Raw genomic sequence first — 21,646 nt, forward strand, 5'->3', positions numbered from 1 at the left:
GTGTATGTTGAAGCCCTAACCCACAACAGGATGGTATTAAGAGGAAGTGCCTTTGAGAGGTAATGAGGGTTAGGTGAGATCATAAGGACAGAGACCCCACTATGGAATTAATACCCTTATAAAAAGAGGAGACATGGAATCTCTTTCTTCACACACCATGCAAGGCAATGTGAGGACATAAACAAGAATAGGCCCCTCACTAAGAACTCAACCTTGCTGGCACCCTGAACTTGGATGTCCAACCTTCGGAACCACAAGAAATCAGTGTCTCTTGCTTACGTCATCAGATCCATGTTACTCTGTTATGGCAGCCTGCAATGACTAAATAAGATTAATTCATACAAACCCAAGTTCATTCTATCCAGGATCAATTTACTTTAGATGAAGAAAAATGTAAGTAAAAAACAAAAATAATAGTGAATGACTGAAATGATGTGATGCTGTAATTGAGACTATTAAATAAGATTGTTGATGCAATTTATGCAATGTTAGAAAAAGTAGTTAAACACTGTAATTAAGAGAACAAGATCTAGTATAAAACTGCCTGAATTTTAATCTTGGTGCTTCATGTATAAATTGTATGACTGGACACACGACTTGGCCTCTCCATGCCTTGGTTCCCTTATCTGTAAAACTGAAATAATTATGATACCTACCTCTTAGGGCTGCTGGGAGGAATTACTGAATTAAGGTGTGTAAAGTACCTATAACCACACCAGAAACACTCGGATGTAATCAACATTAACTGTTGTGATTTTTACAGAATTGGTGGGAGTAGACAGCCATTCACTTTGTTACATCTTTTTTTAGTAAGTAAAACTTTCCTACTTGGTAGATTTTGAAAATGTAGATTCCTAGACCTTAATATGGATTTATAGTTCCACACGATGCTTATGGAACTTCATGGGTCCATCTTTATGTCAGTCCTTTGTCTCTGCCATCCTCTTCCACTCCATTCCTGCCCTCATTGAGGGTGGGGTGAAACTGGAGAGAAGACTAGATGACATAGAAAATGACTAAGGAAAAAGATAGTTTGGGTATTACCATTAAAAAATGATAACTGTTTCATTTTTTCCTCATGATAAATTACCTGTAAGCAATAAAATTTTAAAGAATATAGAGAAATTCTCAGGAAGCAACCCTCAAAAACACTAATAAAAATAATATTTTAATAATAGCACCTTGAAGAAAGAGAGAACAACCCTGGTTTATCCCAGTAGCAGAAGGTATTAGTATTTCCTTAAGTGAAAATAATAAAGAAAAAGAAAATACCTTTTAAAGTTCCAAATTATAAATTTATAATGGTCCAAATTATAAATTTAGTTTAATAAACAATTAAAGTTCAGCAGTATATCATAAAGCTAAATCTTAGGTAATGTTTTATTATAACAAGCCATTTTAAAAAGAAGAAAAAAGAAAATCTGCAAGTAGCCAAAGTGTAGGGAGTTGAATGTAGGGAGTGTCTCCCAAAATGTCCATGGAAACTCACAATGTGACTTTACTTAGAAATAAAATCTTTGTAGATGTCATTAATTAAGACAAGGTTATACTGGATTAGAGTGAGCTCCAAAGCCAATGACTGGTGTTCTTAAAGAAGAGAAGAGGACACAGGGGCAGACACACATTGGGAGAAAGCCACGTGAAGATGGAAGCAGAGATAAGAGTCATGTGGCCATAAGTCAAGGAATGCCAGGAGCTATCAGAAGCCAGAAGAGGCAAGGGAAGCTTCTTCCCTAGAGATTTCATAAGGAATATAACCCCAACCACACCTTAATTTCAGACTTCTCGCCTCCAGAACTCTGAGAGAATAAACTTCTGTTGTGTTAAGCCACCCCAGTTTGTGGTACTTTGTTATGGCAGCCCTAGGACACTAATACACCAAGGAAAATGGCAGTCGCAGAATTAGGTTATAAACTTAAAGACTGAACTGCCAAACCAAGTAGCAACAAACAACTCTATATTATCCTAATAGGAACAGCTAAGAACAATAGATCTCATTTTAGAAACATAGTACATACTAGAACAGTTGTGATATGTGCCTGTATTGTCATGACAAATTATATTCCCATCAACTTGAAATGCATAATTTTAGAAATGTTTTCCTTAAAATGCAATGCAATACACCTAATAAAAATTATATTTATATTTCTTTGCTGCTAAGGGACATCTATTTAGTGTATATGAATAGAAATAATCATTCTATGTTCCTAAAAGCATATATAATACCTTGCCACAAATCTTCGAGAATTTTAAAATATTCAGTTATTTCTTTTTAAAAAAGCATAAACACCTATTACAGCATTCAAAGAGTTTTCATTAAAATTGGCTACCTTGAAGCAACAGAGCTGGAGCAAAAATTTATTCAATTCTTCCTACCAAAAAAAAAAAATGGTTTTAAAGTATTTTTAATTAAAAGAACTTGATAAAGAACTGCTGATTGGTTCTAAAAATTTATAACATCTATTTTAAAATACATTTATAAACTGCTTACAAGAATATTGGAGTGAAGGCATTTTTTATTGTTCTGTACTCAGAAAGCTATACTCAAAAATCAATCCATGATGCAGAGGAAGGAACATTTTCAAACTCATTCTATGAGGCCAGTATCACTCTGTTAGCAAAACAAAGATATCACTAGACAAAGATATCACACACACACACACAAAAAAGAAAATGAAAATCACAGGCCAATATCACTGGTGAACATAAATGCAAAAATCCTCAACAAAGTATTAGCAAGCTAAATCTAACTCTAAGAGGATTATACACCAAGATCAAGTGGGATTTCTCCCAAAGTTCCAAGGATTCAAATATCTGCAATCAATCAATGTGATAAACCATATTAACCAGACTGAAGAATAAAAAAAATGTGTTAATCATCTCAGTAGATGTGGGAAAAACTTTTGAAAAACTCTCCAGAAAGTGGACACAGAGGGGACATACCTCAATATAATAAAGGCCATATATGACAAACCCACTGCTAACATCATACTCAATGGTGAAAAGCTGAAAGCATTTTCTCTAAAATCAAGAATAAGGCAAGAATGCCCACTCTTAGCACTTTAATTCAACGTAGTATTGAAATTCTTAGCCACAGAAATAAGAGAAGAAATAAGAGGAATCCAAATTGGAATAAAGAAATAAAACTCACTATTTGTAGATGACATGATACTATATATAGAAAATCCTCAAGATACTATCAGAAAAATATTAGAGCTCATCAGTGAATTAAGTACAGTCAAAGGATACAAAATTAATATACAAAAATCTGTTGCATTTATTTACACTAAATGATGGGCTTCCCAGGCTAGTGGTAAAGAAACTGTCTGCCAATTCAGGAGACAAAAGAGATGTAGGTTTGATCCCTGGGTTGGGAAGATCCCCTGGAGGAGAGCATAGCAACCCACTCCAGTATTCTTGCCTGGAGAATCCCATGGACAGAGGAGCCTGGTGGACTCCAGTCCATAGCATCTCAAAAAGTCAAACATGACTTAGGCAACTTAGCAGATCACAGCACAACAATGAACTAGCAAAAAGCGAAATTAAGGAAATAATCCCACTTACCATCATGTCAAAAAAGAATAAAATATCTAGGAATAAACCTAACTAAGGAAGTAAAAGATCTGTACTTGGAAAATTATAAGACACTGAAGAAAGAAACTGAAGACAACACAAATAGATATACTCTGTTCTTTGATTAGAAGAGTAATATTGCTAAAATGGCCATACTAGTCAAGGAAATCTACAGGTTCAATGCAATCCCTCTCAAAATACCAATGGCATTTTTCACAGAACAAGTATAATTCTAAAATTTGTATGGAAAGACAAAAGACCTCAAATAGCCAAAGCAATATTGAGAAGAATGGAGCTGGAGGAATCCTGCTCCCGGATTTCAGACTATAATACAAAGCTACAATAATCGAAACAGTATGGTACTGGCACAAAAACAGATATGCAGTTCAACAGAACAGAATAGAGAGCCCAGAAATAAAAACATACACTCATGGTCAACTAATCTACAACAAATAAGGCAAGAACATAAGAATGGAGAAAAGACAGTCTCTTCACTAAGCAGTGTTAGGAAAATTTGAGGTGCATGCTTAGTCGCTCAGTCATATCCAACTCTTTGTGACACTATGGACTGCAGCCCACCAGGTTCCTCTATCCATGTGATTTCCCAGGCAAGAATACTGGAGTGGGTTGCCATTTCTTACTCCCGGGAAAATTGGACAGTTACACATAAAAGAATGAAATTGGAACATTCTCTAACACCATATACAAAAATAAACTCAAAATGGCTTAAAGACCTAAATTTAAGACCAGAAACCATAAAATTCCTGGGAGAAAATATAGGTAGAACACTCTTTGATATAAATCATAGAAATATTTTTTGGATCTATCTTCTAGAGCAAATGAAATAAAAGCAAAAATAAACACATGGAACCTAAATAAACTTAAAAACTTTTGTACAGCAAAGGAAATCATTGACAAAATGAAAAGACAACCTACTAAATGGGAGAAAATATTTGCAAATGATAATACCAATAAGGGGTTAATATCCAAACTACATAGACAGATTCTCAACATTAAAAAAACAAATAACCTGATTAAGAAATGGACAGAAGACCTGAAAAGACATTTCTCCAAAGAGGAAATACAGATGGCCACAGGCACATGAAAAGATGCTCAACATGGCTGATCATAAGAGAAATTCAAAGGGAACACTCGTACACTGTTGGTGGGAATGTAATTTGGTGCAGCCACCAACACTGGATATCAGTATGGACATTTCTCAAAAAACTAGAACTACTAAATGATCCAGCAATTCCACTCTTGGGCATATATCTGAGAAAAACAAAAGTGCTAATATGAAAAGATACATGTACCCCAATGTCATACCAGCATTGTTAACAGTCTTCAAGATCTGTAATTCACCTGAATGCCCATCAATAGATGAATGAATAAAGGAGATGGAGAAGGCAATGGCACCCCACTCCAGTACTCTTGCCTGGAAAATCCCATGGGCGGAGGAGCCTGGTAGGCTGCAGTCCATGGGGTAGCTGAGGGTCAGACACGACTGAGCGACTTCACTTTCACTTTTCACTTTCATGCATTGTAGAAGGAAATGGCAACCCATTCCAGTGTTATTGCCTGGAGAATCCCAGAGAAGGGGGAGCCTGGTGGGCTGCCTTCTATGGGGTCGCACAGAGTCGGACACGACTGAAGTGACTTAGCAGCAGCAGTATATAAGCAAAATGGAATACTACTCAGCCATTAAAAAGAATTTGCCATTTGGAACAAAATGAATTGACTTCGAGGGTATTTTCATACGCGAAAAAAGTCAAAGAAAAACAACTACTATATGATATTATTTATATGCAGAATCTGAAAAATACAACAAACCAGTGAATATAACAAAAAGAAACAGACTTACAGATATAGAGAACACAATAGTGGATACCATGCGGGAAATAGGCAGTCTAGGGGTAGAGAATAAGAGGTACTAACTACTATGTATAAAATAAGCTACAAGGATATATTGTACAATATACAGACTATAGCCAATATTTTATAACTATAAATGGAGTACAACCTTTAAAAATTGTGAATTACCATGTGCACACTTTAACTTATATCGCATATCAACTGTATGTGTACTCATTTGCTTCAGTCATATCCAACTCTTTGCTACCCTGTGGACTGTAGCCCACCAGGCTTCTCTGTCCATGGGATTTTCCATGCAAGAATACTGGAGTGGGTTGCCATTCCCTCCTCCAGGCATATTAATTGTACTTCAATTAAAAAATTAATCCATGAACCATTACTGGATATGCACATTACAATAAACTGTGGAAAATTCTGAAAGAGATGGGAATACCAGACCACCTGACCTGCCTCTTGAGAAACCTGTATGCAGGTCAGGAAGCAACAGTTAGAACTGGACATGGAACAACAGACTGGTTCCAAATAGGAAAAGGAGTATGTCAAGGCTGTATATTGTCACCCTGCTTATTTAACTTATATGCAGAGTACATCATGAGAAACACAGGGCTGGGTGAAACACAAGCTGGAATCAAGATTGCTGGGAGAAATATCAATAACCTCAAATATGCAGATGACACCACCCTTATGGCAGAAAGTGAAGAAGAACTAAAGAGCCTCTTGATGAAAGTGAAAGAGGAGAGTGAAAACGTTGGCTTAAAGCTCAACATTCAGAAAACTAAGATCATGGCACCTGGTCTCATCACTTCATGGCAAATAAATGGAGAAACAGTGGAAACAGTGGCTGACTTTATTTTTCGGGGCTCCAAAATCACTGCAGATGGTGATTGCAGCCATGAAATTAAAAGACGCTTACTCCTTGGAAGGACAGTTATGACCAACCTAGACAGCATATTAAAAAGCAGAGACATTACTTTGTCAACAAAGGTTCATCTAGTCAAGGCTATCATTTTTCCAGTGGATGTGAGATGTATGGATGTGAGAGTTGGACTATAAAGAAAGCCGAGCATTGAAGAATTGATGCTTTTGAACTGTGGTGTTGGAGAAGACTCTGGAGAGTTCCTTGGACTGCAAGGAGATCCAACCAGTGCATCCTAAAGAGATCAGTCCTGGGTGTTCATTGGAAGGACCGATGTTGAAGCTGAAACTCCAATACTTTGGCCACCTGATGTGAAGAGCTGACTCATTTGAAAAGACCCTGATGCTGGGAAAGATTGAGGGCAGGAGGAAAAGAGGACGAAAGAGGATGAGATGGTTAGATGCCATTATTGACTCAATGGACATGGGTTTGGGTGGACTCCGGGAGTTGGTGATGAATAGGGAGGCCTGGTGTGCTGCGGTTCATGGGGTCGCAAAGAGTTGGACACAACTGAGCAACTGAATTGAACTGAATATTACACTGTTGCTTTGTAACAGTCTTCCCACTTCCAAGGGACAAAAGGTTTAATTTGAATACACAAGCAATTATTTTACTACCTGTTTTGAAGACTAACAGAATAATACAAATATAGAACAACAGCAGCAAAAATAATAGGAAGTACTTTACATAGCACATACTATCAGCCAGGCCCTGTTCTAGGCACCTAACTTGTATTATCTCATTTAATACTTACAAAAACCTTATGAGGCAAGTACAATCCTTACGAATGTACTATAAATTACAAATCTGAGAAATAGGGAGGTTAAATAATTTGCTTATGGTCACAGAGTGGCTTCACAACTCCAGCTCTAAAGAATCAATGCACCATATTACTTCTCAACTTTGTATAGTCAGTAGAATTATTTTGAAAAAGAGAGAAGGAGGAAGGAGATAGAAAGTCAAAGTGTGAATTGGAAAAATTATTAAATTTAGTCAATAAATGAAAATAAGGTTATAATAATGTGGTATTAAAAATCTTACTGGCTTCCCTGGTGGCTCAGATGGCTTATATTCCTTTAAGAAGACAAAATACACAAGAATCCCATTATCCAAATTAAATTGTTCTAAAGAAAAACAATGCTCAACAAGTACCTGTAGCCATCATCTCTGATGCACCTCTTCCAGGATATATTCTCTATTCTTCTAACAATAATTCTGACTTCAAGTGGAGAGGAAATCACCTACAATTCCAGTCCATGTGATCTGATCTAAGCTAATCAGTGCATCTCTTTCTCTGGGACATGATTGGTTTAGGAATGAGCACATGATCCAAGCCTGTTCAGAGTGAGCCTCAAGGAGTTTTTCTGAGAATTCTGGAAGACTCATCTATTTCTTTGGAATTCAGACTAGGAATGAAACACTCTGGCTGCCATACTGTAATCTTTTGGGGCAGAAGAACGCAGCCAACAGCAAAGAAGCAGAATCAAAAGCCAGAATTTGTCTAGTTCATCATGGTGTATCAAATCAATTCATCTTGATTACTGTTTGCATCATGGATTAAATAGTACTTAACTCTATCTATTGGAGAAGGCAATGGCACCCCACTCCAGCACTCTTGCCTGGAAAATCCCATGGATGGAGGAGCCTGGTAGGCTGCAGTCCATGGGGTCGCTAAGAGTTGGACACAACTGAGCGACTTCACTTTCACTTTTCACTTTCATGCATTGGAGAAGGAAATGGCAACCCACTCCAGTGTTCTTGCCTGGAGAATCCCGGGGATGGAGGAGCCTGGTGGGCTGCCGTCTACAGGGCCACACAGTCAGACACGACTGAAGCGACTTAGCAGCAGCAGCAGCAGTAGCAGCAGCAGGAAGTACCCTGTAAGAACCTGCTTTGCTCCCTGCCAAAGGAAAAGGTCTTCCTAGTTATACAATTGCAAGTGGATGCAGTTTGGGCCAAGGAGCATATCAACTGTGGCTTCCTGCTCATGTAAAAGCCATATCAATCCTCCTAGCTTCAATATATCCCGACCCTTAACACATTTGACTCTGGAAAAATTCATCGCTATTTCTCTTTACTACCCAGACCTTCTGAAGACAGCATTTCACAAATATCTGTAGCTATCATTTGTCATTCCTCTCCTCCAATGTTTGTTCCTTCTTATTCCAATAACATCTATGACTTTAAGGTGGCATTCTCTTCCCTCTTAAATCTTGAGATATGACATCCCGTTCACTGACTTCAACCTCTAACCCTACCATTTCCTCCCTTAATCCTGGTACATATTTTCTCTAATTTCAAAAACAGTGCCCTGGTTTGCCGATTTTCTTTCAATCTTCAATAAATATCATCTTTTGTCTTTTCTTTTTTCTGGGCCCAATCTCATATTATATTTTCCTGTTCCCTTTGCAGTGAGGTGAGGCCATGACTGAGTTCTGGTCAATGGAATGGAAATGGAAAAGATGTATGCCGCTTCCAGCCTGGTCCTTATAAACCTCCCTCACTCAGGCTTCTTTCTTTCCTATCCGTTAGAAGAATGAAAAGAAGTTGAAAGTCCATGACTGATCGTGTGAAGCAAGAGTGCCTCAATCCAGCCCCAACAAGAGGAGTTTTATTGACTTCTTATAGCAAGGTGAATTAAATTGTTATTAAGCTACTGAAATTCTGGTATTGTTAGTTAACTTCTCCTAATGTCCTGACTAATACATTAATCAAAACCATTCATGTTACATAATCCTTTATTTCAGCCTATCTTTCTTTAAAACTTTAACTCATTTACTCTTTTGACCTTATAAGCTGCCTACCTGGAAAAACTTCAGTTCAGGGTACTAATTCCATTGTCTGCTTTCTCAGCTTTATTCTCCCTCCCAGCTGTGGAGTAGAAAAGTAAATTCACAAGGCCAAGAGAACTGGTACTACCGTGGTTTGTCCATGTGATGCATGGGATCTTCTACCAGTCCATTCATTTGACAACTTCCCTGGTGTTTCCTGAGTCCTTGGACATATCTAATACTACTTGACCATTCTCTTTTTGAAACTTTCTCTTCCTTGAACTTTCCTTCTACTATTCTCCAAGTTTTCCTATCTCTTTAAACACTTCTGAGGCTCCTTTTCCGTTCCTTGATCTGTCCCAACTCTTCTTTCTCCATAGTCCTTTAAATCCCACAATTCCTTCTGTTCTTATTCTCTGAGGTGATCTCATCTGCTTCTATGGCTTCACCTCTGATGTATACATTGACAACTGTAAAACATATCTCCAGCCTAGACAAGTCGTGAACCTCAAACTCTACTGACATCTCCATTAGGCACAAAAATGTATCTGAAAACTGAAATCACCACTTCTCTCACCTTCACTGAAATCTGCTCCTCCCTCATCTGTACTCCCTGTCACCAGACCTCCTTAGCCATAGCCTGGGAGAATGACTTCACACTGCCCCCCACTCCACAACTATTTATAACTCTCTTCATCCTCTAAATACATCTTGAATCTACCCTTCTCCTATGTACCTCCTGCTGCTGACATTTGTATTTTCTTACCTGAATTATTTCAAAAATGTCTTCATCAATTTCCATATATTTAGTTTTATTCCTCCAAATCACTTCATATGGCTAACACACAGATCTTTCCAACATATAAATCAGATGATATCTGTTCCCTACTGGAAATCTTTAGTTGTCCCCTATTTTGGGAATAAACAGTTCTCTGACTCTTCTGAAGTCTAGACACTTTAATCCAATTTCCCACTGGACATTTTCACTCCAGTCTTCCATAGTGACTCATACTCAATGTAACTATCGTTCCTCAGTATGTTCCTTTCTCTATGAAGAGCACCACCACCTTATCTGTGCCTATATCACATGTCTGGACAGCACTGCTGACAATCCCCAGACTTCTCTTCAACATCTGATTCATCACAAATCCTTTCGCTTTCTAACTAATACCTACCTAATATCCTAAATTCCTCCTGAATTCATCAGCTTCTTCTCAAACCTAGTACAGAGACCTTAGCTAGCCCAGATCACCATAATCTTTTGTCTGCAACAGCCTCCTTCCACACTATAAGCAGAATGATCTTTCCAAAGTATTATTATGATTGCACTTAAAACCTTACAATAATACTCCACTGCTTTCATGGTCACATACACACAAAAATAGCTTCAATGGAGCTTATTGTCCTAGTGAAAGAAAATAAAAAATAATAAATAAACAAGATAATAATGGCAAGATTTGGGGGAGGGAAGGTGACGTTAGATTTAATCTTCAGGACCAGCCTCTTACTGAAGTGATGTTTCCATTAAGCGTGAAGTATCAGAAAGAGCTAACCTTGAAAAGGGAGACAGACTCCAATTACTTAACATCATCCCCACTGGAATGTGAGCTCCCTGATAGTAGGGCCCATGATTTAGTCATCATTCTAATGTCTACCATAGTTTTTGACACTCATAGGTTTCAAATACACATGTGCTGAGTGAAGAGGTGAATGAAGTTTACACTGAAATTTCTGGGCAGTGCAACTTTAGGCTAATTGTATGTTCACATTTATTTTTTCATACATTTGCTGACACCATCTTGTAGGAAAATTTCTAAGCAAGCAAATTTCTAGGCAGACAGAAACAAATAGGGATTTAGACTTTAAGGAGGAACTTTTCTTTCTTTATATCCTTCTAAAATATTTCAGAACAGATTCTGCATAGCCATCTCTTACAATCAGGAGCCCAAAGTGGATATCAGAATGGATGAAGCATTTGCTAGGATAGAACAGAGTATTTTAGTCCCAACAACCATAAAAGCTGACATCAATTAGCAGGCTGGACTCCAAGACTCCATGGTTTTGGGCTTCTTGATAAGCAAAAAAAAAAAAAAAAAAATTTAAACACAGCTTCTGGACGGAGGTTGGAAATGTAAAAATGTAATTCCAATTTCAAATTTGACAAAAATTATTTTTATATAAATCCAAATCAATCTCAGTTACTCAGATTCATAAAGAAAAGGATTTCAAATTATGATGGTTTATTTCTATGAAGCAGAAAAAAATTAAGGATTCTTTAAAATATATTGTATTTAACTATTGGATTTGATTCCGAAAAGGAAGATATTCAGGTTTATAACTTCTTACTAGCAAAATGAAATGTTAAAACAACAGCAGCAACAAATTTGGCAGCAAAACCTTGAATTGATGTAAAAACTTTTGTCTTTCGTTTAATCTGCTTAGTATGATTATCATTTGTTTCACTGCAGAAATACAATGTGTTTAAGTACAGAGTACTGCCTCTGACCCCACAGCAATACTGAATAATATATGATATATACAATATTTTTCTAAAATCCAGAAAGTTCTGACCCTCAAGACACATCTGGCCCCAGAGGTTTTGGATATACGATCTGTATTCTATTATAACATTCACCCCAATTCTATTATCTTGAGTTATAAAACTTTCATAATGCATGGGCTTTGAAGTACTCAGTGAAAGTAAAGCCCCAGAAACACAATTAGCATGATTTTAGCATTTGGAAGCAATATGTTCAGAGTTTCCTTTCAAATCTGATTTAAAATGTGCATTTATGCCACTATACTAATGCTTTTCCAATCAGCATAAACTTCTATGAGCTAGAGCTTCTGACCATGAACAAAATTTTATAGATAAAACCATTATACCACACCTAGACTTAATCTGGGCACTGTAATCTACAAAATAATTGCTATAGCTTCTAATTTTCCAAATGTTTCATTCTCTCATTTTATAACTCATAATTTTCTTATACTTAATATTCTTTTTCTCCCCAAAGTTTCAAGAAACAACACCTACTTGCCTGGAGCAAAGTTTCTACTCTTTATAGGGCACATATCTAGTAAGCTGCAAACCTCATTATGGAGGTTATTTTTGGTTCTCACAATCACCTGGCAGAGAAATTTTCTATTCTTCCCATCACACAATTGAGCAAACTCAGGTTCAATTTGTCCAAGGCCACAGGGCTACTAAGTGACAGAGGAGAATTTGAACCAAGGAATACCTAGCTACAAAGTTTGTTTCTTCCAAAACATCATGAAGAAAATAATCTACCCATCCTCCAATCTCATTCTCAAGTTATGCATAGCTGGAAGAAAGACTTCAGGGCTGCCTCACCCATGCTATAAATGAGTATAATTGCTTCTTTCTTCTAATGCCTATGCTAGTAATTTGACAGTATTTTATAATTCCATTAAGTGAAGATATAGCATCTGGTTTTAAAACTTTAAGCCGTATAAAATGTCAATCAATGTAATTTTGCTTTTTGTTTTATTATTTTTTAAAAGAATAAATATAAATAATTGATATTGGGCAGGGTTATCAACAGGTATATCAAAATCAAATGTTTAATATTCACCCACCTTTTAGAAGTGTCATCTACATTTATTGGAAATATTATACAAGGGGAAGAAAAATGCTTACATCTCATAACAACATAGCATAAAAGGACAGAGATGAAGGTCATTAATGATTTTAATTATTTTAAGGCCCATTAAAATTAGAGAAATATCAAAGCACCCACAGTGTTAAATGTTTATTATTATAGCATTTTAGAATTCACTAGTTCATACCTTTCAATCACAGCAAGTTATTAGCAGTGAAGGGATGAACCCTCTTAAGAGGATTTTTATTTCAATGATAGGGTGTTATGGACAAGACAATCTAAGTTTAAAAAAATTAGTAGCAAGCGCTAGTTGAGTTAATCAGTTAAAGACAAACTGTGCCCTTGGGAAGCTAAATGAAAAAGCAACAGTAAAGCTTACAGAACTTAGCTCGTACAATTTGCCTTGAAGGCGGAAGATTGGTTCCCTGAAATAGCAAAGAATTATATGCTTTAGTTCAGAAAAAAAAGTTTTTAAAATAAAGTCTATTATTACCTCTTCTCCTTTCAAAACAATGGAAAAAATTCTAGAGCAGAGGTTTCAATTTGTTCAATAATTGTACCTCTGAATTAAAAAAAAGAAAACTATAAAATCATCATTGTTTTGACTTGAAAAGAAATAACAATGCAAATATTCATTATCACATAAAACATAAAAGAAACAAACTGTCAGAGTTAATGCAGTCTCTGCAGAGCGCTATTAGTTGGAGACAGCTGGTCAGCCCAAAACAGGAAAACTCAAAAGATCAGATCTTCTTAGGAATTAACATCTTCATTAACCAACATGATTTGGCGTGGCAGAGATTAAATCTTATATCCAACAGCTGCCTTCTTTATGAGCTGTCCCTTCACTGTTACCAAGCTGTGCAAATGTGTGAACTAGTCAGCAGCACCAGAAAGCTCATGCAACTACTCACCGTATTTTAACCTTGCACTGACTCACAAGTTTGATGTTAAATCAAATTTAGGGGTAATATAAGCAAGCAAAGTAGGACACAAGGAGTCAAATTTGAAAAGCAGAGCAAATAGCAGAAAAGTTATTTAAAATAAATCAATAGGGTTAACTGCATAAAATAGCCAAAACAAACAAACAAAAATGCAATTCACTCCAAAAACTTTAAAAGCAAAACAAAACAAAAAGCTGCATTTCCAGCAAAATTTGCACATGATTAATTTGCGTTAAAAAAGTCAATCAAGCAATTTAGTTCAAATTCTTTGGAGCATGCATGCACTGATTCTTTTGAACAATTCCTACCTGATTTCCAATTGTGTTTTTCTTGTGAACCTGACTGCTTCTCTGCTGAGCACTGAGAAAAGCAAAGGAGAGTAGCACTGAAGAAACTTTTAAGATTTTTTTCTGAGCAAGTAACAGATACTAAAATAAATACAGGCATTTATCAACTGAGGCAGAGCTAATATAAAAAATCCAGGTCAGTTTAATTCTGGAAGCAAAACCAACTCAGTGGAACTTCTAGAACCAACCAGTTAATCACAAAATAACAATATAAAAAAATAATACACCACAGGAAGAAAAGTTGTATTGCTATGTTAATAACAGTATTTGTGATGTCCCACAGGCATATAAGATTGTTGCACTAAAAATTGATAGTTAGCACTTTTTGAGTGTATGTCATGTTCTAAGCACTTTACAGGTATTAGTGATTTTATCTAAATTTTAACTCTGTGAGGTAGTTACCAATAGTAACAGATGGAGAGACTGAGTCACAGGGAAGCTAAGTGTCTTTCCCGAAGTTACTCCGCTAACAAGTGCTAGTACAGCTTGGACCCATCTTGCCAATACTAGACTCATATGTTCTCAACTCATGTTTTCAACTCAACATTTCCAACTGGATGTCTAATGGGCATCTCAAACTTAATCTACCAAAACTGAACTCGTGATATCCTCCCTAAATTCCTTTCTATCCACACTCTTCCCCTTCTTAATTAGTGGCAATTCCACATTTCCAAGTGCTTAAGCCAAATCCTTGGTTCCTCTTTCTATTACTTCCATATCAAATCACCAAAAAATGTTATGGGTTCTACTTCTCAAAATGTATTTAAAACTCAACATCTTTTTACCACTTCCATTGCTACCACCTTGGCCTAAGCCACTATTATCTCTCACTTGCACCATTACAATCACTTACTGTTTGGTCTCTGCTTATACATGTGTCCCCATAATGTCTAGTCTCAACACAGAAGCCAGAGTGATACTTTTAAAAGGGGGTTCATGTCATTCTTCTCCTCAAAACCCTCTACTGCTATGCAACACAATTACACTCAGGGTAAAAGTCAAAACTCTTACAATGGTCTGCAAAGTCCCTGAACCCTACTCCCACCTCTTTGACTCATCTCCTCCTGTTTCCCACTTTTTGCATTAAAGAGGTCCAGCCATACTGATCTCTCTCCTTTTTTTTTTTAACCCCACCAGGCACACTCCCACCTCAAAGACTTTACACTAGCTCCTCCACCAGCCTCAAAAATACACTCCCACCATATACCTGCACGGCTCCCAACACCATCTCCTTCAAGTTTTCATTCAAATTTATCTTTTCTGTGAGACCTATCATGATGGAGTCTCATTCTCATTATGCTATTTTATTTTTCTCTATGGCATTTTTCACCTTAAAACACACTATAGAGTTTCTACTGATTTGTGTGTGTGTGTTTATTAGCTGCCTCCCTCCATTAGAATGAAAGCTCCTTGCGAGCAGGCGGTTTTGCCTATTTCATTCACTGCTATAACCCTAGTGGCTAGAAACTACCTGGTGCATAGCTGGATTCAACAAATATCTGTTGAATGAGAAATCCAGTGAGGCTGGTATTACGACATAAGCACAGAGGAGATGACATTCCAGATACGACCCCAACATTTAACTCCGGACTTCTCATGATTAGGCACTATGTTACTCTCTCTCTCAAAAGAACAAAGGCTTTCTTTCAATGAGTCCATGAGTAAACACATATCAATATAAGACAATACAACTCATTTTGGTTATTTTGAGAAGACTAGCAATACTGAGCCCTCTGACTAGTTGTTTAGCTGTTTATAAAAGCTGTTTCAGAGGTCAATGAAATAGTCTAAAACAGAGGAAAGGTAGGTTTAGGTCATCAGTCAACTGTTTAAAGTAGTGGGATATTATAGTTCAGTAACACATCAGAAATCAACACCACACTTAGAAGAGTTGCTCAAAATGGCAATCTTTTATAATCTCCCATGATGTATTTAAGCTGTTTCCCTTTATACGCATAAAAAAACTATATACTACATATACCTGAGGGAGGGGAAGAGGTAGGTGCTGAAAGGCCACACTGTATTTGATTACTAAAGATATTTTGTGTGCATCTTTCTTTTTCACTTTGCTAATTTCAGAGTTTAGCTTTTCTCCTTCAGTTCTTATTTTTCTAGTTTTTAGTTAAATGTGTAATTTCCTTAATCACTATGAGATTCACCTCTCTCTAAGCTTCTCTTCATAATCCACATCTATATTACTCAGGTATTTGTGGTGAGGTTGTGAACGAGGTGAATGTTGGGTCTGTGGCCCACACTGATTTCTGACTGTCCACCGTACCCTGAGGCACGGAGTGTCTACTACTCTTCCTGGGGCTTCAGACCCTATGCTTTCTTTCTCCAGGATCCTCCAAGCTTTCTTCTCTCTTCTGGGAAGAAATGGGAAAACTACTACTACAACGTGACCATGCCTTCTTCATGGATATGGCCATCTCTCCCAAGCATCTACTTGTGTTTTGGAGTTCTTTAAAGGGGAACTATTTTAAAATAAATTACTGACTGGTAGTGGTAACTTCAAACTATGGCAGACTTATAGGTGTTTACTTTGGAGTAGGTGAACTAGTGGGGACCCTTGAATTATCTATGGGTCTCCTTAAAATCATATAAAAGAAGCTGAATGTAAAGCAAAAAAATAGATTGTGGATGACTCCTTGTGCTAACTTAGGCAAACAGTATGACCTAAATGGACCTTAGTTTCTTGGCTTTCTTGGCTATAAAGTGTGTGTATGTGTGTGTTAAGAGAAAGAGAGACAGAGACAAGGATTGAGGGATTGTACTAGGCACTTCTTAAGTGCCTTTTAGATCCAAGATTCCTTGAGATGCAAAGTCACTCTCAGATGCTTATGAAATCTACCAGGAGAGATGTTCCGCTGACAAAGAACATTCAGCTACTAAATAATGCATGTATAGGATCTATCACTTGTAACAATATTCAGGGGGAAAAGACATTTATTTTATAAGATACTCTCAGATATTAGGGTTAGAACAAATACTAAATTACCTTACTTTTCACCTAAAAAAAATAATCTTTTTGCAACAACTGGTCCCATGAATCCAAAGATACTGTCGTTAATGATATATTTAGGTACTTAAGGTTACTCCGTTAAGTAACATTATAATAAAAAATAAGCTGCCTAGTTAGAAAATATCCTTTATCATAATCCTTAGGAATGCAATGATAACTGAACTGAAAGTATCTTAAAATACTTATTTAAAAAATGTGTTCACAGAAAACCATGTAAGGACTTGGAAGTTCATTTAAGTCTTTGGATATATCCTTGGTGATAGGTCTTTAACTGGTTATCTCTGCAATATTGTACAACACACCTACATATAATGCTTTAATTTGACATAAGTAAAAAACTTTAAGGTATCAATTATCTGAAAGGCACTCTGTGGAACATATAAACATAAATAAGGTATGGTCCTTGTAATGAGAGCCTACAATTTATCTAGTGTGGGTAGTGATATACATACACAAAACACAAATAACAAAGGGATAAGCTCTGAAAGAATAAATTTGTGAAGCTGCAATAGAAAGCCAATAAAAGTGCCTCTGTTTCAAACATGGGATATAATTACCACCGTATCTTATTATCTGTGTATATATTTGTTATTAATCATATAAATTCCTACTACACACAAGTCACTGTGGAAGCTTTCACCAGAACATTAAAACACATGAGAGCAAATTAGGTTAATTAGTTTAATGTTGAGACATAATGATTTTGAAAGTATACAACAAGATGTTTAAATTGTATAAAAATAAGAGCACACTGAAAGACATGCAAAGAAAAGTAATCCACTTTTACCTCAGCTCAAAAAGATGTTTTTGCATTATTTGTTTCTATCCATGTCCATGTGCATATGCAATAAAAGACTGTAATAATATAAGAATGTGCCAAGGGGTAGGTGTGACCATTTATCAAATAAATTGCGCACGGTAATTTCTCTGAATGCTCAGAGACAAAAAAGATCATTTTTGGTCTGATCTGATTTGAGATTTTCATAGAACACTTGAAGTAAAGTTTTAATAGAGGAAGAAAATCAACTGCATTCTAAGAGAATGCAGTAGCATATGCAAAGCTAGTAGGTAGAAAGATGGGGCATGTAGGGAAGCTGTACAAAAAAAAATTATTATGGCAAAAATTATAGGACCATAGACTTGGGTTTGTAAATGACCTTAAAAGCCACCTAGTACAATAACTCTATGTTAGGGCCAATTATGGAGAATTTGGTCATTACACTGAAGGCAGCAGAAAGTATTTAAAATTTCTGAGCCAGAAAGTAGCATGATCAAAGAAGTGTTTTATTAAATAATACTTCCCTGAAATAGGCAGTATCGACTCTGAACCAGGGAAGACAGGAAGCAGCCAGCCTTAACCCCTCCCTATGACTGTTGGAATCCTGCCCAGCCTTCAAAATCAAAGCCAGAACCATTTCTGGATTATGCGTTCTCAGAACCTCCAGTTATCTCTCCTTCCCACGAACTCCACAAGCTCTGGGTCTGTGCCTGTATTCTATAAACAGGACTATGTTATAGGCAGGTCTCTAATTCCCCTCCAACAAGGTCTGCTCCCTGATGGCCAATGGTGTGTTGCATTAATTAGTATCTCACCTCTCTCACCACTTGCATGGTTTACAGTAATTTCTTAAGAAATTTTGTGGAAAATATTTTGATACCAAGGTTATTGGACAGCAAGGAGATCAAAGCAGCAAATCCTAAAGGAAATCAACCCTAAATATTCATTGGAAGGACTGATGTTGAAGCTGAAATTCCAATACTTTGGACACCTGATGCAAAGCACCAACTCATTGGAAAAGACCTTGATGCTGTGAAGATTGAAGGCAGGAGGAGAAGGAGATGGCAGAGGATGAGATGGTTGGATGGCATCACCAACTCAATGGACTCAATGAGTTTGAGCGAACTCCAGGAGATTGTGAAGGACAGGGAAGCTTGGCATGCTGCAGTCCACAGAGTTGCAGAGCTGGACATGACTGAGTGACTGAACAACAACCAGAGTTAGTTACAACCAGATTCTTAATGTTCCTCTGCAATAGGAAATTTAAACAATTTGAAGATGTGTGCCATAGGCATGTGCTGCAGCAAGAGTATGGTACATTTAGGAATCCAAAGGCAGCCAGTCTGGCTAGAACACAGAGTTAGGGGATGGGCTAGAGAGGAATAGTAACAATAGAATAGACTGAAGAGACAAGCAAAAAAAAAAAAAAAAAAAGACATTTTCTATAGGGCCTTGGAAACCACACTAACAAGTTTAGACTTTATTCTGAAAGTGACATGAATCCCAGAAGGAATAAGAAAGAACATGACAACGGGCAAAAAGACTGTTGTAATAACCCAATCAAAAGAAGACTAACTTTAGTCATTACAATAGTTATGGGAAGAAATAGACCAATTTAAAAAATGCTATAGGGTAGAATCATATGGACTTGGTTAACACAGAAGGAAATAAGGATGAGGGAAACAAAGAGTAAAGAAAGACACTCAGGTTTCTGATTGAGCAACTGGGAGTTACCGGAACAATGGAGGAAAAGTGAATTATATAAAATGATGAGTTTTTTGGGGGAATACTGAGTTGAGGCTTCCATAGGATATACAGGTAGAAATGCCCAGGATGTAGTGAAATATGGTAACAGTCCAAGAAAAGTTCTGGAATGGAGATCTAGATTTAGAAGAATCAGATAAAGCTGGTAACTGAAACCACTGCAGTGGGTAACATAGACAGGGACAGGGCAATGAGTGAGAAAGGGGTCTACAGGAGAATACTGATAAAAGCAGTTTTTAAGCCTTGATCAGAGTATAAAGAGTTCCAAAACAAAAATGAGAAGGAATGGCTAGAGCATAAAAAGGAAAGTCAGGGGACAATGGAGGGCTATTGAAGCAAGAAGATTTTAAACGGTTGCTGAGAGTCCCAGGAATGCAACCTATCGTAAGTAGGCTTGGCGCCATCCAATCAGAAGCCAAAGGAAGAAGAAAATTCTACATGATATTTACTGTCCTTGAGGGATCTTTAGTGAAGTCTCAGGCTATTATGCAAGAAAACCCTACAGAAATTGGGGGCCTATAAAAGAAAGAAAACTTACCTCCTAAGACTCATTTTAAAGATGAAAAAGTTTAAAATAACAGATTTGAAAATGAAAGAGAAAAGTGCAAGTCCACTTATTTTTAAATAGTGCTTGAAACACTGGAATTTGTATCTTCTTTAAATAGATAATGATATTAATAACATTCTTGAAGTTGCTCAGTCATATATTTCTACCTGATAACAGTCCTAGTGAGTGACCAAGAATTAAATTCCTAAATTGGCAAAGGAATCAAAAGAAGGATCTTGCTATAATCTAATACCTAAGTTTTAATTCTATAAGAGAAAGAACACTCTCATATAAGAATAGGAACTAGAGACATCATAATAATGGAGTAAGATTATCTATTAGGGACACAGAAAAAAATATAAAGGGAAAGATCACAATGGTTCTGGAATTTGGTGCCAAGGTTCACATATACTTCCTTTTGTAAAATGGTAACAGAGGCATTCCACGGGATCAGGAAAGAGATATAATGAATGTTACCACCCATAGAATTTTCATGGTGCTCACATAACAAGAACTGAAATCTGCACACTATCATTTCAACTGTGAGAAAACAGGTGGAGAGACCTACTCAGCAGATTGAAAAACAGACCTCAGTCTGCTGCTTGTGGCATAGAGATATTATTCTAACGGTCTGTATCTGGAGCCCGTTTTTCTTAAACCACTGGACTGCATAAATCTTAGTAACTCAGAAGGCAAACTGTGCCCATGAAAAAGGAGAAGAGCAGAAGAATTTGAAAGTTCACTCCCCAAGGCATTCAGCTAACAACTTTGCTTTCTATTCAGACAACAGGATTACTGAGAAAGAGAGGAAGTGAATAAAGGAAAAATTAGAATAGCTCATTCTCTTAAATAACAAAAACTAATTATGTTGTATTAAGAAAAATAGAATGTAGGGTTTTTTGTTTTTTGGTTTTTTTTTTTCCCAATCGGGAAGAATGACAGATTAAAATCCTTAAGTCATGAGGAAAATTAATGTTTCCTTCTGGAATACTAAACTTTTAGGTTCAGAAACTACATTACGACTGAAAAATCAAGCCTTCAGAAATCAGGAAATTCCAAAGTATGTCTACAGCAGTGCTTACTTGGACGTGTTACACATGGTACATATTTTACGGTCCATGTTTAACAAATAGCTGGGAGATGAAAAAAAAAGTTCCATATATTCAACATGGCAGAATAAATTCTATAGCAGAAAGAAGAATTGAAATGTCCTGAACACGACTCTGAGACTTAATTGTCCGTTAATCCAGTTTTAGCAATTTGTTTTCCTTTTTTTTGTTGTTAATTTTTAGAACAAAAAGTCATCCCAGTTGGAAAAAAAAACTACATGTGTAAAATACTCTGGACATCACCATCCTATAAATCTTGAGGGGTGGTCCTCCTCTTTTGGCAAATCTCTAAAAATCTCATGAAATTAATGTTTGTTTTCCTCAACTCCAGACGTTAATTTTCTATCTTCAGAACTTAAAAATACTTACATTATTGTCTT

The 21,646-nt window shown here is 36.6% G+C and overlaps 1 protein-coding gene across 7 annotated transcripts in view; it reads right to left on the minus strand.

The window, feature by feature from the left end:
- Window positions 1-21,646, minus strand: part of DNM3 (dynamin 3) — a 645,907-nt gene that overhangs the window by 338,696 nt on the left and 285,565 nt on the right. For 5 of the 7 annotated variants that reach the window (XM_070385287.1, XM_005902409.2, XM_070385284.1 and 2 more), the window contains exons 13-14: window positions 14,008-14,059; window positions 13,151-13,180 (exon numbers count right to left, since the gene is read on the minus strand). In XM_070385287.1, the coding sequence (XP_070241388.1) occupies window positions 13,151-13,180; window positions 14,008-14,059 (82 nt within the window). The remainder of the gene's footprint in view (window positions 1-13,150; window positions 13,181-14,007; window positions 14,060-21,646) is intronic. The other 2 variants (XM_005902410.2, XM_070385288.1) reach the window with 1 other exon arrangement.

This window comes from Bos mutus, chromosome 16 (assembly GCF_027580195.1).
Source record: "Bos mutus isolate GX-2022 chromosome 16, NWIPB_WYAK_1.1, whole genome shotgun sequence".
NCBI lineage: Eukaryota > Metazoa > Chordata > Mammalia > Artiodactyla > Bovidae > Bos > Bos mutus.